This window comes from Oryzias latipes, chromosome 17, assembly GCF_002234675.1.
Source record: "Oryzias latipes chromosome 17, ASM223467v1".
In the NCBI taxonomy this organism is placed as follows: Eukaryota; Metazoa; Chordata; class Actinopteri; order Beloniformes; family Adrianichthyidae; genus Oryzias; species Oryzias latipes.
The window spans coordinates 489616-508377 of record NC_019875.2 but is presented as its reverse complement, the minus strand read 5'-3'; the positions used below and the strand labels follow the sequence as shown (position 1 = coordinate 508377).

Here is an 18762-nt window from a genome sequence, read left to right as displayed (position 1 = left end):
TGAAGCCGCGCTGGCCAGAGGTGTCGGAGTTGATAGGAAGGGGAGACAAGGAGCGCGCGGGAGCGCGGAGCGCAGAGGCGTCGAGCCATTCTGCAGGCTGCAGCCAGGGCTTACTCGAGGCGTCCGCGGAGCAACTGTGTTTGTTGTGGAAGGAAACTTCTGACCCACGCGCCGCGAGGAGGCGCGCGTATCGTGCTGAGGCGCGCGCTTTTCAGTCGTCGCTGCTTTATTTTACTAGTGTGTTTTTTAACCAGCCCTGTTAGTACCATAACGCTGCCGCGACACAAGCGGAAGGAGAGCTTTACCCGTTCACCCCTCCATGCACTGCTGATACTTGCTCATTCTTAAACACGTACAACAGAATGGCGAGCCGGGCGTTGGCCCCGCCTTTAGCCCCTAAGACTCATGGGAAATGGGGAATCGCGGATGTAAATTTCCTCATCATAACTGAGGGATGTAATGTTGATTATTAGTTACTGTTTGTAATTTTATGTATGATACCTAGATTGTCAATAAGTAAAAAAGTAAATTGTCAATAAGTAAAAAAAATAAATAAAAAAAAACCATAACTGAGGAACTTGTGAACAGAATAGAGCTGCATACTGTTTGGCAGATGTAGATACACTCAAAGACTTGAGCCTGAGGCAAAACTGACTCCACTCACTGTGTGCTAATAAATCACACTTGCTCTGTGACTCAGGACGTGATTCGTCAGGATGACAATGTTGCCTAATTCATGCGGCTTGTGCTCCGACGCGGCTTGTGTATGTATAAAACTAGTTAAACACGTGAAAATAGGTGGGTGCGGCTAGTAATCGGGTGCGCTTTGTAGTCCGGAATTTACGGTACTAAAAAGTGGTTCAGGTACAGAAGATGAGGACTTGGATGGATTTGTGGATGCTGATTGTAGGGCTGCTGCTATCGATTCTTTTTGTAATCGATTAATCAAGCACTTAATCGATCGATTAATAGAGTAATCGGATAAAACGATTTGTGTGTGTTTTGAACAACCAAAACAAATCTTGCATAACAAAAATGATGTGGTTGTAATATGAACAAGCATTTGATTTTAAAGATCCGCTCTGACGCAAATGTTACTTTTGGTGTTTTTAAGTTGGTCTTGAGAAATGTCGCGGAGCTAGAACATTTTGTATGGGGGGGGACAGAAGACTTTGAAAGGGTGGCACAACACCAAAGTGGAAGGCCATAAAAAATAAAAGAATCAGAAAAACATATTTGATCATTATCATTGTTTATATTTCGTGTAAAAATAATGCTTTCGTTATTTTTGCAATGCTTAAAGCCTCGCGGTCCGCCTAAAGGCGAGCTACCGCCTGTCCAAGCCCCTGCCTCTCGGCGCCCCCTCCGCGGCCCGCGCTGGTCGCCGCGGAGCGGGTGACGCCGCCCCTTGCTCGCTCGCTGCCGGCGGCACGCGCGGGTATGCCAGCTCTATTTTGCAGTAGAGACACTGCACCTTGTTCTCTTCTTTATCAAGTGTGTAATGATCCCACACTTTAGACAATTTCTGCCGTTTATTTATAGATCTATTCTCCGCCATAGCGCCAACTAAATTCAAACGGTCCGTGTGAATAAACGGTCCATGTGACACAATCAAATCCCTACGCCGCGCGTATAGTGCGCGTCATAGGAATTTAACGAGGCTTCGAGGCAGAGTTTTTGCCTCGAGGAATTTTTGTAATCGAGTAACTCGAGTAACTCGAGGAATCGTTTCAGCCCTAGCTGATTGATGAATGAAAAAATAAAAAATAAATCACAACCAACTTAGTTTTGTTCCCGCTGCCTTTTTTTAAACACACGAGCATGCATTTTTTACCGGTATGTTTTAAAGTGCCCGCGCCCTAACACCCTTGTTTATGTTTTAAATACTGCAAAATCACCCATACCTGAGACGAGACTGCGCCCTACAACCCAGTGCGCCCTATGGTCATGAAAATACGGTAATTCCTGTCAACAACAACCAAAAGAAGAAGGCAGAACAGTTTCAAATAAACTTCCATTTAAATCACTGAAGCTTAGTTCAACACAATTATTCAAAGAAAAGAAAACTATTTTTGTTAAGTCAGCATTTAATAAGGGCAGATTTATCATTGCGTTCATTTTCTCCTCTTATTAAGTCCAGAGTTTTCAATTTTTTTACTGATATAAAACCAATCCAATGGCCTTGGGTCCAACGAGAACAGTTTCCATTCTGCTCTTGGAGACTATCTGGACTACTGAACATTACAAGAGCAGAGCAGCATGCTATGTATGGTTGGCAGGCTAAGTGTAACAATTAGTTGAATTGATATAAGTACAGCTGAGACTCAAACCACAGAACTTCTGGGCTCATCCAACACAATTCGCCTTGAGCAGAGCTTCACAAAACCCCAAAAGATGGATACGACAGGGTTTGGCTGACATAGCTTCAGTTCGGTTTACATTTCAGGAATGGTTTTTGTACACTTTTCAAAGCTCAACACTGTTGAGCAGCATTTTGTCCCACACTTGCGGTTGTCCTCAATGTCTGGATTTTCCAGAGAACAGGCAACTCTCAGCCGCACTTCCTAGCTTTCCACATCTATCCACCTTTAAGGAGAATCCTTCAGAAATAAACCAACTACCCAGATGAATGTTTTAGATGGCAAAAACGAAAGGGGGGGGGGGGGACATCAGAGCAGAGAAGAGCAGATACCAAAAATGTTTTATAAGCTTCCTGACCTTTCTTCCATGAAAATGTTTACATTCAGCTGCTTCCCCTGTTTATCCAAGCTGCTTGACAGCGCAAACCACCAGCAGGAAAGAGTGACTCAACTTCAAAACCACAAACCCTGTGATACACATACTTCTCAAGACACCCACAAGTGTGGGGGATCTTTTCGGATCCACATCAAGTGCAGGTGATCCCCCCCAAACCATCAATCATTTCAAATGAACTGTCTGTGTGTGTGACACAGTGCTGGATGTAAACAGCTCTATTGGTGTAAAGCCCTAAAACCTGGCTGACTGAACCCCAGAAAAAGGTCAGGCACTCGATCCCCGTGAGCAGTCTGTAAGCTTCACCTTCATTATGTCCTATTATCCGGATGGTGGTGAACTCAAACATGCCTTTTCCATCATGGTCAAAAGTTCAGTTTAGGAGAGAAAAAAAACCTTTACACTTTTATCTCTTGTGGCTTTTTCAATGACAGGATCATCTGCAGAAGGCATTAGTGTGGATGCTTTGGGATTATGCTGCCCGAGACAGCGTATGTTCCCCACATCAATTTATGTAATGGCATTATATCGAACACAGCCTTTATACTCAGCTAACCTGAGTCTCGTTGAAGTTAAAAGTCGTCCCCTCGGCTTTACATGAAGGTCTGGTTTGACTGAGGGCAGACAAAACCAGATCCTATGTGAAATTATAAATATAACACTAACTCGATACTCTAGAGTTTTCCTTCCTAATATCTGGAAGAGAAAAAAATAATGGAGTGCTTCAGAATTCTGTCTTAAATCTAAAGGGACCAGTTGTTTTAATCTAAAGTGGTCAGAGATTCTCCAAACGGCCAAATTTAAGGACATTAGAGTAGCAAGAAAATAATGTGAGAATCATTTGCTTTATTTAGAAATAAACCAGTTTAGTCTAAGGAAAAGCATCAACACTCAACAATTTTCTTTAGGAAAAATGTTAGGATTAATTTGTATTTTAAAGTCCCACATTGTTAAATTGTTCCCAGTTGTCTTTTAATTATGATCATGCCGTTTTCAGCCAAAAATTTTAAAAACCTGTGTAATTTTTCTGGGACATAGATTCTGCAGAGTGGCAGGAGTTCATTAGAAATTCACCTCTTAGTGGGCGGGATTGCTGGCGCAGAGCAACCCCCACCCCCCCTTCCCCACCCCACTACCGAGAGCTCTTTGTTTACATGCTCTACCACTAGTTTAACAATCTTGGAGCTATCCAGCCATACTGTTTTAAGCCAGATGCCAGCTCGGAAGAGGAAAATGAAGACGTGCATGGTCCTATTCGCCTACAAGATGAAGAGCAGGGAGCATGTGTGGCCTGTTCAGCATACTTTCCGCATCACAAATACGCTCTTTTACAAACAGCATTTTTTGTCTGCTCCTGATTCTGAGATTTGAATAAAGAAGTACTCAGACATGCAATTCTAAAATCAATTTTCTTCATATACAGTATGTCCACCATCCGAAAAATGCCACAAGAACATAATTAAATCCAAAAAAAACAATTTTTATCAGACTGGGTCTTTAAATAACACAAAGATAACTATTACTTTATTTTTTCTTAAATTTTCTTTTCTGCACTATAGGACACGACTATAAGGCGCACCGTCAATGAATGTCCTATTTTTAAACATATGTGATATATAAAAGGTGCGCCTAAATATAAAATGCATTAAGTGAGACAAAAGACTTACGTCCGTCAGACTTTGTTAACTGAAGTCAGAGTAACTCTAGAACTTGTTTGTAAAACACTACATGCTAGCCACGTTAGCAGTGTAGGCCGCGTTAGCATGTTCAAAATTCCTGTAACTCCCAACCTTGTTTGCAACACGTAAAAAAACAGACTAATACCGCTAAAACAAACGTTACAGTCAACTCGTTAACTCCCAACCGTTTTAGTAATTAGTAAAGAAAACACAGTTCGACACCACTACAAGTTATCCGTGTTAGCGTATTTACAATAACACACAAACTTGTTTGCAACTCATAAAAAAAATAAAACAGACCGACATTTTGACAGAGCCCCTTGTACCTCTTAGAATCACTTTATCACCAGTAAGCACAACCAGAAAAAAATCCATATATAAAGTGCTCAGGATTATAAGGTGCACTGTAGTTAAAATTAAAACTTTTAGTTGTGTAGAAAAATACTGTATTACTTTGAAATGTAACAGACATGAGAATGGACATAAGGACAAAAACAAGTTTTGAGTATTTATTAATGTACTTTTATTAATGTTTAGTATTGTTCAGTATTAATGTCAGTATTGAAATTGGGTGTAGCAGAAAACAGAGGAGTCACACAGAACACGTCACTGGAGCCAACGCCAGCTGTGTGAATGGCGGCTGTAAATCTGCTGCATTTTGTCTACATTTTTGGTGAGTGGATCGATTCCGCAATCAGCATAAAGAACATCTGTATTTTAAAAATAAAAAACTTTTTCTAAAAAACATAGGTTGCTTTTAGTAGCATGGTGAGTTACTATAACTGTTAAAGCCTTAGATATTTATCAAACTTTAAAAAAAAAGAAAAGCTTCCTGTTAGTCAAGCCTTTAAACAGTGACACAAGAGCTTCCCATAAGTGTGAAAACAAACAGGATTCATGATCATAGAGCACAATGAACATGAAGAAAATAGCACCGCAAAAATAATTGCAAACATAGGCTAAATTCCTTATATTACAGCAAAAAAAAGTACAATTATCAACGCATCAACTAATTTTCGAGACTTGCTTTACTAAAACTGGTTTTGTGTTCATTTGTACTGACAGCAGCTCCAATCGGAGGTGTCAACATGTTATTGCCTTCAATTTTCTTCATTCCATCTGATCCTACCCAAACATTAAATCCCAGACCAGCTCAATGTCCTTGCAAATCCCACTCCCAAAAAAACAACTTAAATCTTTTCTGTTAATGACCCATTAACACCCCATTGTCAAAGGGTAATTAGGATGACAGCACGTAAATGTAAATTCCTCACAGCGCAGCAACATACCTGAAGAGCATGGGATCTGTTGTCCGAAATGCAAACAGCAAAACAAAAAAAGGCAGAGAAGGTAACGTGGACGTCATTAGTTTGAGCAGAGGGGTGTGGAATTCCTCATGGCTTTAGAGTAAGACAAACCACAGTTACAGACTTTGCAGCCGTTGGCAGGTTCCTCCCTTCACTGTATTTATATCTGTCATTTTTAAGGACATTAGAGGTATGTTAAGTATTCATATTTATTTACCTCCATGCAGAGATGTTTTTGGAGTATAGGGTAGTTACCTTTTATCTAATTTATAACACCTCCTTTGAGAAGATTTCTTTTCACACCCCTGTATTCAAGGGCAAAGTCAGCAGCCGGCAGTTGATCTGTGAAGCTTTTAATCCTCCACCGGACTCGTATTAGAAGCTAGCCAGAGTTTGCTGATAGCAGGATCATACTGATGAATTGGAAAGCTATCTGTGCTTACCAGCCAGAGCTACACCTTTAATTGTGCAGTCATACTTTTAGGATTCTCTAGTTAGGAAGGCAGTGAGAATGACCTTAAAATGATTCATTTTTGTTGTTATCATTAAAGGCACACTCCTACCAGGTAGTCAGTAACATGCCTGTATTGTTTGACACAAGAGAACAGTTCATTTGGGTGGTGTTATCACTGTTCTGTGTTTATGGCCAGTAAAGTAAAGTGTGCCAAACAGCTTGCTGAGGTGGAGCTTGCATAAATGCAGATGGCGGTCGTCAGTCAGCCGGAGATGACTTCATTTCAAAATCAGGCGACAGCTGGGCGATCACAACTGGATTGCCGGACACCAGCAGCTATGACTGGACAAAATGTAAATGTCTCCAGACGGCGGCCACCGGATTCTGTCAGAATCAACCTATACCATGAAAAAAATTCTTTGAAAATTAGATCAATCAATAATCGATATTGGAATTCAGTAATCCCCCACCCATTCGCGGTTTAATATTCACGCCCCGCCCATTCGCGGGTGGCCGCAGATGACGCGACGTCACAAGCGTGAGGCGCAGAACAGCGCTCATTCCGCGAATTATGAAAAACGATTTACTCTGTACTTTACTGTAAAGTATTGTTTACACGTTTAAGATGCCATCCAAATGCCCTGCATCATCTCCAGCTTCTGGAAAGGAACCCAAACGGCAGAAAAAGGTTCTGACTCTGCAGAGGCTCTGGCTCTAGGAGTTTTAAAACAGCGTCAATTATTTGCAGATTTTCGTTATTCGCGGGGGGGTGAGGAACATAACCCCCGCGAATACGGGGGGATTACTGTATTCAATTTAACTTAAGTTATATGATTCTTGATGTAATGTCAAGCAGTACAAACTTGATTTAAAATCTTAAACAGCTACGCTACAAATTGAGATATCTTTCTGCTCCTTTTGTCTGCCTCAGCACAGGTCATTTTTAAATTGATCTTAAAAATTTTAAAAGAATTGCCCTCTATACAAAAGCTTCTGCTGGTCAACCAGTTTCAATCCACAGACCGCAATGAAAGCAGTTATTTTCTCTGGTCCAGAACAGTAGTAACACTTCTGTACTCATAACCCAACACCAATACCAAACTACAGCCAACCTGCTTACCTGTGCTCGAGAAAAGTTACTACATACATGATACAATGTTTTGCAAAGTGCACTAGTTTTTAGCCATAATCAGAAAAATACCATAGCTTACGATTCTTATAAAGAGAAGTGACAGATGTCGGGTTATATTATTATTGTATTGGTCTTATTGAATTGTCAAAGAATTGATACCATAATATACTCTGTATTAGGGCTGCACGATATGAGAAAAAACTCACTATATGCGATATTAGAGATTAATATTGCGATAACGATATAATTTGCAGTATATAAACAAATAGTAAAATAAGCAAAAACATAATTCCCATTTCATTGCAACAGTTTAAAAATTATACTCCAAATGACCCTCATCGACATAGGTGACAAACATCTAACATAATAGGCCTCCATCCGATTGGTCAACAACTTGAATGCGTCCATCCGATTGGTCAAACGCATAAAGGCATTTATTTGATCCGTTAAATACGTCAAGCTGCCATATGATTGTTTTAGCACATTTAAGGTTTACTATTTATTGCGATTTTCGCTGTCTTTTGGGATCTGCATATTGGAGAGCTGGAAATTGCCATAACGATAAATTTGCGGTATATTGTGCAGGCCAACTCTGTACCATTCGGTTCTAGAGTCCAGGAACTGTGCCATGGTACACTTCTGCAAGCAGATCAAATGTTCTATCCTCCAAAACAAAAGCAATCAAAGCAACCAAACGAACAAACTGCTTTGGGATTAAATACGCAGGAGCTGGAGGTCTCTGTCTAAAACAAGTATTCTACTGGATAAAATAAAATAAAAATAAGGATTCTGAGAGATTTTTGCATATTTTTGCCTTGGAACAATGTGGGTGTTAAAGACAGAGCGTAAAAACATCAAACTGTTTAAAAAGCTCTAGCATCATTGGGGGTGTAAATTTGAAATGCCCCATTTCGCGCTTGCAGTAGTCCTATTCATTTAAACCGAACATCTCAGCTAAAAGAGTCTCTTTTAAAGATACAAAAATTTGAATCTGTTGAGAGTACCATCAGAATAGCATCTCAATTAAAAAAATGCACCAGCGTGGACCTTCGGGGTTAGTCTGACATCAAACGCCGCCATGTACTAATTGATTAAAGTCATTTGGATGATGAATGCACTGGTCTGCATAGAAATACCTTCAGGATTAACTACAGGACGACACATTTGATGCCCTAATGTGATGATTTCCTAAAAATGTCTGATTAATCACTACATAAAACCAACAAAATCTTTTTTTTTTTTTTTTTTTTTTTCTAACTTGTCCTGTCCAACAGCTAGGCAGACAGATGAGAGCTGAGGGCCTCTTGGGTTGGACATATTTTACTTTAACAAGAGGGGTTATTAATCTTCAGACAAACCAAAGGTATGTCTGAATAAACCCCTTTTGTAATTGAGGCCAAACTTTATTAATTTCAAACATGTTTGAAGATCTTTGGTGTTGGACCGGACGGAAAAGGAAAGAGGGGAACAAGAGAGAGGGACGTTAGAGAGAGGGGGGGTAGGGGGTGATAATAGGAGGGGAAGGGGGATAAGACCATGAAGCAGCATAAAGCAACAAGTTTACTGGTTGTTAATCATTATGGTAAGGTTCAAATGTAAAAAAAAAACAAAAAAAAAAGGGCGGAGCCTGTCCACACACACACTCAAATGTTATAAACACACTTGTTAGTTGCAAAAATGTCCACCTGTCGACATGTACACAAAACAGATAGTGTTCACACGCATACTTATGCCTTAAAACCAACTAGTGTGAAATATTTCAGTCATTCAGTCTGTTGAGCTGACACCTGTGCTCAGGTGAGTGTTTATGTTCTTCTAAAATGGATGGTGGAACGTGAAAAGAAGGAGGGAGAGTGCCCAGCCATCCCCACCCCAAGACCCCCACCGCACCAGCAGCGGCAGCCGGACTCCCCCCAACACCACACGGGAACCGGCAGGGAACAACCGCCGCCCGGGCGACCAAGCCCGCCACCCAGGCCAAAAACCAACAAAATCTTTGAAGAAGCCCATCGTCAGCTTCAAAAAAAAAATCAAGATCATTTAGGTATAGTTTCCTTAAATGTAAACACTAGACTGAAAATCTGCTTGCAATGATGTTGGTAGCACTTACTGTATGTGACTAGCTGTCAGACTGTTTTCCAGTAAAGGGTGTCATTTTAAGAGCTTGCAACACACAAAGTATTTCAGGCTTGAACTTTCAAGACCATCTGTGTGAGGAATGACAGCAGTGGACGATTATCTGCATTTTACTTTGCAGAAAATTTCAAAGAAGTGTTCTCTAAATTTCGGCTGGACTTCTGGACAGTACTTCCCCGTTTCCAAACACTCATCTATGTGATTTCATCTTTCTAATTCCATGGCTATGAGATGGCTTTATGCCCCACAAATAGATCTCTCTTTTCCCTTTCAGGATGCATTCCTCTCTAATGACAGGGGAAGTTACAAGAAGGTCCTCAGAAACATAAGACAGGCGGAAACACTAAATTGGGTGCCCTCTTTAAGGCAGGCAGCTCCAAAAAAGTTCCAATGTTTAACACGGCATCTGTGTTCAAGGACTCCCTGAAACAGAAATTACACGACCTTGGTTAGATGAAATGGGTTGGGTGGGACAACAGCAATAAACATAGCTTTAAGAAGATTATATTCCATGGGTGTTTTGAGTGTTTTGTTGTGGGTGAGGAGCTGATAAGGAGATCCTTAAGTCTCTGAGACCAAGGCTGGCTTCACATGTAATCATCATCTGCTCTTTATTTTTACAATCTTTGAGTTTCTAATCAAAATTGTTTGTGGCAGACCCCGAAAGTTATACTAACTTTGTAGTATAACTTTAACTAAGCACTAATTTTGTCCACAACCATCTAGGAAACATCAGAAACCGGGATCATTAAATTCTTCTGTAAATTCTAAAGTGGAGATGCAATATTTTACTGCAGAACCTGGAACTTTGATTACAACCTGCAAAGACCAATACATTGTTTATAAGGGGTTTCCATTTAAAGATGCCACTGCTTCTTCAAATAACCATGCATCAACCATGACATACATTAGGGGCAGCAGTTTAAAGTCAGAACTTAAATTACAGGGCATTTATAGCTTTTTTTCCACATACCATTACTAATGCTAGTCCTTTAAAGCATCCCACAATACAATACAATCACCACAGTTAATTAACCATAGTTCAAAATCAAATTTCTTTGGAACTGGGTCAGTCTGGAGTCATTGGACCTCATGACCTATGACAATTCCCCCAAAGTTGAAGTTTCATTGTTGATGCAACCTGTTGCCTTTTGTTTATTGAAGCCTTAAGGCCCGTTCACACGGGGACGAATTTCGCCGGCGATTTTCGCCGACGTTTCACGCCTCGTGACTAAACAAAGGGCACCAATGTGAGTGTGCACACCGACGCGAAAAAACGCCACGCGTCAAAGCGACAAAAAAAAAAAAAAAACGCCTCGGGTTCGTTTTTTTTTTTTCGACGCGTCGCGTCGAAATCTATTCGACCAATGAGAATGGCACTATTGCACACGTGTCTGGAGCTTCTGAAGTTACAGTAAAACACAACTTGGGGGCGCTCAAACACAAAACTGCCTTGCTGAGCACACATACCAGCGAAGAAGATAGACGTCAAGTAGCGTCTACACTGCCGCGAAGAAATAATGACGGACATTCTAAAATATACCTGAACTAAGCACCAGTTGCTTGAAATATTCATGTTTTCTTTATTTGATTCTTACAAGCGCGTAAATACTTGCTCTCTTCTTCTGAGTGAAAAGCGACTTTAATAAGCGTAAAGTTGCGCAGCGCCACCTTGTGTACAGGAGTATTTCTGTTTACATTAAGCGCCATCTAATGTCAGGGAATGAAATTGCATGTTCGCTCGGCTCATCGTCAGCGAAAATCGCCTGGGTGTGAACACAAAAGACGTGGCGAATAACGCCTGGCGAATATTCGTCCCGGTGTGTACGGGCCTTTAGACACATCAACCTTTGGGTTTTTGGGTTGTTTGGGTCTGGTAAGGGGTCGTAGAGAGAAGCGGCTAATTTTAAAAAGGAGTGCAGGTGTGTCTTGCAGTACCCCTTGATGCTCGTACAGCTACTTCAAGAGACGTCATGAAAAGAAGCCCACACCTATTGCTTTTGAATTTCTTTCAAATTTCTTCTCCTCCTCTATGTCTGCACGCGAGTAAAACAAACGCACGCGAGAAATCTGTCCACCCCCATTTTTATTGCTTAGTGTAACCTGATGAAACAGCGGAACATGGTACGATTTTTAACACTATCAAGTCAGAAGTAGAGAATAAAGCTGCTTCACTTACAGCAGCAACAGTCAAATTAATAAAAAGTGTTGATTTGGAGACAGAGCCGTTATTAGACGCTAATGCTATGATGCTAATGATGCTATGCTAACGAGCTGTCTCCAAAATATAAACACAGACCAATTTAAAGTCTGACACCGTTTTCGCGGACCGGACTTTAAGACATGCCGGGTAAATACAACAAATTTAATTCATAGAAAATGAATAAAAACTGTATTTTCAAAATATAACAACAGAATTCAATCGTCTGTGTTTTTGTAGACGCTCTGTAGCATTACAGAGCCTGTTCCACCAAAAAGTGTGACCTGCCAGATGTTGAGCTGAATACTCCCGCTCCCTTCCCTTGTGAGAGCTGCAGCTTTAATATTATTGATTTATAATGCCACTAATCAAAAACACAATACTGTTTTCAGACTGCTTTTTCTTATGATTTAATATGAAATGTACAAAATAAAAGCCTATCGCAATCGACTCATTCTTCTAGCGAGAAAAAGCCATATTGCAATACATGTTGCTATCGTTTTTTCTCCCAGCCCAAAATGTCATTATTAACGTTGTTTTTTTTAATATTATGTATTTTCCTGGCAATGGCAGCTTGGAGGGATAAATGTAGGGATAGGAAGAAGCCGAAGGGGGTAGAGAAGCAATTCGAATTCTTCCTTTGTGCTGTGTTATTTGGTCGAACACAGACAGCAATTATTAATTTCTCCTTCGTGATCAATTTTTATACGGTTGGCACTTCTGTGAATTGAAGGGGACGGTACCCATATGTCACTACCAAAATTGAGTACCTGACTGGTCAAAGTTCAAGGTGTTTTAGCTTTCAATGTGCGTTTAATGGCCACACGTTATGTACGTAGAGCCCCAAAACAGTCATAGAAATGCAAGATTTTTGAACGCGGAAGCCAAAACACACAATTACTTCCCACTTGGACTACTGTAACTCTCTTCTGTATAGTCTCCCACAAAAAAAACCTCCATAAACTTTAACTGGTTCAGAATTCAGCTGCTTGTATCGTCGTACGCACTCCCTCCATCAACCACATCACACCTATCCTTCAACAGCTTCACTGGCTCGCCATTCCATACCGCATTCAATGCAAAATCTTGCTCTACACCAGGGGTCACCAACCATGCACCCCCGAGCACCCCTTGTGGCGCCCTTAGGGAATGCTCCAAAAATGGCACTGCTCATATAGCAAATCAATATATTGTGGCGATCTGGGGGTTAGCCCCGCTGCCCCGCCGTCAGCTTTTAAGACTCATGGGAAGTGGGTAATCTCAGGTGTGTTAAATCGCTCACCATAAGTGAGGGAGCTGTAAGCAGAAGTGAGTTTAATGCTGTTTGACTGGTCGTGGGCGTGTTCAAAATAAATGGACAGATGATTGTCCGCTAACTTATGTGAGTATTGTTCTCAACAAACCGCGGTTGTGCTTTGCATGGGGCACGGGTATCAGATTCAGACATGTCCAGTGGAGCCGCTACTAAGTAAAAGGATAGTGAATCAAGACTCGGGCGCAACAGTCCTTGCCTGGACAGTAGAGGGTGGCGAATCAGTGCTTGCTATTAGTAAATGTGGCACTTTAGTTTTGCTATCGTGAAATACATGGTTGAGTATGGAAAGGCCTGAAACTTGCGAATCGGCGCTCCTACCTTTGAGAAAGAGGTGCGAGCGCCGATTCGCAAGTTTTAGGAGGAGAAGGGGAGGGGTAGTGGGCGCAGGTTGCGAGGTAAAACGGCGAACGGAGACTATTGCGCAACATCTGGATCATCGGGTGGCTTAAATTACTTAATGTCTTTCTTCACTGACTATTGCAGACATTTTTAATACTTGTCTGTATTTCCATATACATTTATTTTTACGGTTGTTTAGTTGGTGATAGTAACGTATAAATAAAGACAGCAGGTAATGCAGGCTGGAAAACAGCTGCATTTTTTCAGACCATAAATAAAAAATAGATCATTTGTTTATGAAAGTATTGAAGATTTTGGAGAATTTTTACTGTTGGTGTCGTACAAAATGATGAAAATGCCAAATATTTTTGGAGTAATCCCAGTGATGAATTCTGTGATTTAGTTTTTAATGTTTTATGCGACCTAAACATGATTTTCACAATAAAAGGTTTTTAAATAATCAAATCCCTCTGATAAGTTTCACAAAGACGCACACAGGACTAAAGACACACACACGACCAAAGACACACACACGACCAAAGACACACACAGGACCAGAGACACACACAGGACCAGAGACACACACAGGACCAAAGACACACACAGGACCAAAGACACACACAGGACCAAAGACACACACAGGACCAAAGACACACACACAGGACCAAAGACACACACACAGGACCAAAGACACACACACAGGACCAAAGACACACACACAGGACCAAAGACACACACAAAGGACCAAAGACACACACAAAGGACCAAAGACACACACACACAGGACCAAAGACTCTCACAGGACCAGAGACACACACAAGACCAGAGACACACACAGGACCAAAGACTCTCACAGGACCAAAGACTCTCACAGGACCAGAGACACACACAGGACCAAAGACACACACAGGACCAAAGACACACACAGGACCAAAGACACAGACACAGGACCAAAGACACACACACAGGACTAAAGTCACACACAGGACCAAAGACACACACAGGACCAAAGACACACACAGGACCAAAGACACACACAGGACCAAAGACACACACAGGACTAAAGACACACACAGGACCAAAGACACACACACAGGACCAAAGACACACACAGGACCAAAGACACACACAGGACTAAAGACACACACAGGACTAAAGACACACACAGGACATCCCACACTAAGCAGAAATGAACTTATTGCTAAAAATTATGTCAGGAGTTCAGCTCTAAAAAAATTACAAAATAGTCAAGAAAACGGAATAATTTGATTTATTATTTCTAATTATTAATATTTCCTGGCTGTGCTTGTTCATATTTGCATAATTTTGACAGAATATATTTAATATTCTGGATTAACATTCCTGACTGTTTTTATTCATTTATTAAAGTTAAAGTTAAGTTGAAGTTTTAAAGGTTTAAAAGTTTAGCTTTAGTGTGTTCAATAAATGTTTATCTTGTTCGTCCCACAACCTAAAGTGTGTTTTGGATTTAGGCCCCCTCTGCAACTGAGTTTGACACGACTGTAGTCTAGAAAATGCATGCATTTTGTTGTGTAAAATTAGCAAATAAAAATAGAGCACACAGAAGGATGTCGTCAAATTGTGTTTGTGTGTGTGTGTGTGGGGGGGGGGTAGCAAACAGGTCCTGTGGCGCCCTTCATGCCACTTAGTGCCCATGAAATAGCCCTCATTCCCAAAAAGGTTGGTGACCCCTGCTCTACAGATTCAAAGCCTTTCACAACCTTGAACCCCCATATCTCTCTGACCTCTAAAGTGGTCCTTGAACAGGCGTTGCTGAGGTTAGTCTGAACGTAGCTTAATGGTCCGTTCACACTGGGCGTGTGATGCGCGTTCTGTGCGTGTGACGCGCGTTCTGGGCGTGTGACGCGCGTTCTGGGCGTGTGAAGCGCGGGTTCTTGAATGAGCTTTTAGCATACAGTGTTCACACTTGACTGTCGCTACCTGATACTAGCCCAGGTACCTGCAGTTGGATCAGGCTTTGTGTAAAATGTCAAAGCGGTGTGAATATTTCTCCAGGCTTTTTCTGTTACAGCTCTATTCTAATTATATGAAAGACGTGGTGTCAAAGAATTCTGGACGGGCACAAACCTTAATAATTAATTTCTCCTTCATTATCAATTTTTAAACTCATGTAGCAATGCATGAACGCTAGAGATTTGAACCCAGAAGCCTGAAAGGTGAATTTACTGCAGGAGAAGACAGGTGACAAGTAGCTTCCAACAAGCATGTGCAAAGTGAGGTTGTGGAGATCATTTTTGCAGCCACAGATGCACAAAATTACAAAGAATTTAGTACATTTTTCTTAAAAATGAAGGTGGGATGCCAGTATCTCACAGTTTGAAATCAAACCTTTTAGACTCTGCAAAATGTAAAAGAAACGTTTTACCCCTCGTGTATTTTCATGTCCACACATTGAATTATTCAAATGACAAGAAAACACCACACAACTTATAAGTCACCACAACTACAGCAACAATCCCTTAAATGGGGAGAACATTGATTTTTCCAAAACTAACCGACATAATAAACAATTTGTCACTGAGTTTAAAGCCAAAGGTCTACCAGATCAGTTATCCAGCCTGTGCCTTCACACCTCTGCCAAACTTTCATTTGCCTCTTGCATGTTTCTGGGTATTTTCTAGCTTCATCTTATGTGATCTGAGAGGAGGGCCTGCAGGGAGTTCACAGGTTATCTGCTGGCACCCCCATAATTCTGGCTAGACATATTCTTTTACTTTCATCTCTGGCATTTATGCCTCTCCTCCACCCATCTGCTGCAGCTCTCCCTGTTGACCCCCCCCCCCCCCCCCCCCCCTTCAGCCAGCTCAGAAGCTGCTACTGACTATTCTCACTTTAGTCTGGCATAATTTATGAAAAGCCCCTCTCTAGACTGTCATGAAAAGATCGGAATTGGGCCGCTTAGGGGCAAAAAATTCGGAATTGGGTCGTTTCAGCCTGCAGTGTGAACGTAGCCATATTCTAGTACCCGCGTCCCTAGAATCCGGGCCTGGGCTTTGGGGGGGTTACTGTTAAGAAAAGGCAGACCTGACTGCAGCTCGTGGCCATGGTGTCCAGTAGTGGACCCTGAACGCCTCACTGCAAGTCCCACTTTTGCAGCCTGTTGGCTAAGTCGCTAGTCGGCTAACCTCCCTGAAGACAAGAAGTATTCCGCGTTGTGAACGGAAGTTACCGGTTCGAGCTGAACCCCCCCCCCCCCCCCCCCCCGCGGAGTGCCGGGGGGGGGGGGGGGGCAACTTTGGTTGGTTTACAAACACAAGAACCACAATGGCGCTGCGCCTTTTTCCTTTGAAAGCAGCAATAGTTGGAGTACGCGCGTGCGTCTCCGAGAAAGCTGCACGAGGAGCAGCGGCGCGCGGACAAGGGAGTCCTGTTGCCCCGTAACTTTGCGCCATATTGCGAACAGCGCAACCGTGTTTCCAGGAAAACAAAGTGTCGGCGCTCACCTTAGCGATGGCTTTCTTATATCTCATGACAGCTTGCTGGATGAGAGCGCGCACTTTGATGTTCCCATCCCCGCACGGAACCACCACGCGCGTCCTGCCGAAGCAAACCGTCACTTTCATGCTGTAGAATCCGAGGGAGGGCTTCCCGAGTCGACGGCGGAGTCAGGCGAGGAGGAGAAGCGGTACGAGGACTACAGGGAAAGCAGAAAGGAGCATGGGAGGCTTTGTGCTCCAAACTTTCCCCTGATATTCTCTCACGGACGCGGGGACTAAGGCTGCTCCCGCATCTTCCCGCAGGACGACATTGTTGTCTTACGTGTTTTCAGACCACCTGTTTAGCTTCCCACTGTCTCTCCCTCCTTCCTTCCCTCTCTGGATCCCAATCCTCTATCTCTCTGCGCTCAGCTCACGCTCTCCCACTGCTGCGTTCAGGGACAGTCTGGATTTTTAAGATTAATCCAGCAAACCAAAATTTGGACAATTTGGTTTGTAAACTGGAACTTATGCAGCGGTTTTTTTATTTTTATAAACAAGTTATAACAATGCCTTTTGGATGTTGATAAACTATTTCAAAATAGTATAAATGGAACATTTACACCGATATTTCAATTCAGTTTCTAACATATTTTCTATAGTGAGGCTGAATCCGTATTCTTCCCCTACCCCTAAGGCGTCTCCCGACCCCTACATTTACTCCTCCAAACAGAGAGTTATGTGGAAAAAGTGTCTTCAAATTTGGATGTTACTCCCACTCGATGGCGTCATCAATAGTCGCCAATCAGCTATGTTGGCGTGGAGCTGCTAGTGGTCAGAAATACATTTAAAAAAACATCAGGTGTATTACTTTAGAAAGGTCATGCTAAAACAAAAGGTCATTTCTTCCATTTAGATGTAAACTTCTGTGCATCAGAACACACCAATGTAGAGAGAGAAAGAAAAGTGCTTCTCCTACACCCTCACGGCGGAGGGCTCGGCATCCCTCCACCGCGAGGGTTAGCCCTTAAAAATACCATTTCGGACAACCCTAGCCCTCCAAATGCCCTTACAATTGGAGGGGTAGGGAGAAGTCTGAGAGCTAGGGGAAGAATTTTGAATCAGTGTTTGATTTGGCCGTCAAACACCAGGTGGTGACAATGCTGCTTTAATGTTGCTAATAATTTTTAAAAGAGTACAAACAGAAGAGGAAGAAATTAAAATCGATGTGAGGTAAAAAGATTATTTTTTGACACGAATAGACAAAACTAATGCAGTGTGAAACAAAGATGATTTGTGACAGAAAATCCGCTGGGTGGACCACAAGCCCCTGCTGCACTCCATTCTGATGCATCCACTTCCAGACACATAGACCCGTGTTCATGTTCCTCTCTGACAGAGTCAACAGATGCATGATGGGAGGCAAGGGCAATCTTGCTCCGCCTCAACTGTCCCGCCCACAACTCAGAGGCAAATTTCTGATGAACCAATGCTGCTCTGCGGAAACCCTCCTAGAAAACAACACTTCTTTTTATTTTGGCTAAAAAAACCATAATCACAATAAGAAGATCGCAGAGAAATAAATTAGAGAAATAGATTAAAAAATGATCAGAGTGGTAGTTAAAATCAAGTATTTATATAAAAAGACAAACACCAGGTGGTGACAATTGTGTTTAAATATGTTGCTTGCCTTTTTTTTAAAAAGATAAAAGTGAAATAAATGGGGGGAAAAACAACAACTTTTAAGTCTAATATATTATCTAGCTGATTTGTCGGAGCAAGTTCCAAAAACGTTATTTTCCTTAAATTAATATGATTCTGTTAATAAAGTTTTGAAGCAACCAATTGCAGAATATTATTGTCATTGTTTTATTGTTTTAAGTATTTATATAACTATTAAAATAGTTATTTAAAAAATACTTTGTCTTAATATTTAAATCGTCTGCAAAAACATTTCTGATTTTCAAATAATCTGTTTTCTGATCAAA

The 18762-nt window shown here is 41.7% G+C and overlaps 1 protein-coding gene across 13 annotated transcripts in view; it reads right to left on the bottom strand.

Annotated features, from left to right (window-relative positions):
- Positions 1-17214, bottom strand: part of pard3 (par-3 family cell polarity regulator) — a 340861-nt gene extending 323647 nt beyond the window's left edge. For 9 of the 13 annotated variants that reach the window (XM_011485955.3, XM_011485960.3, XM_011485957.3 and 6 more), the window contains exon 1: positions 16802-17212. In XM_011485955.3, the coding sequence (XP_011484257.1) occupies positions 16802-16921 (120 nt within the window). In that variant the 5' untranslated portion in view covers positions 16922-17212. Of the gene's footprint in view, positions 1-16801 lie in introns of all 13 variants that reach the window. The other 4 variants (XM_020711397.2, XM_011485962.3, XM_020711398.2 and 1 more) reach the window with 2 other exon arrangements.
- Between the last annotated feature and the right edge of the window lie 1548 nt (positions 17215-18762).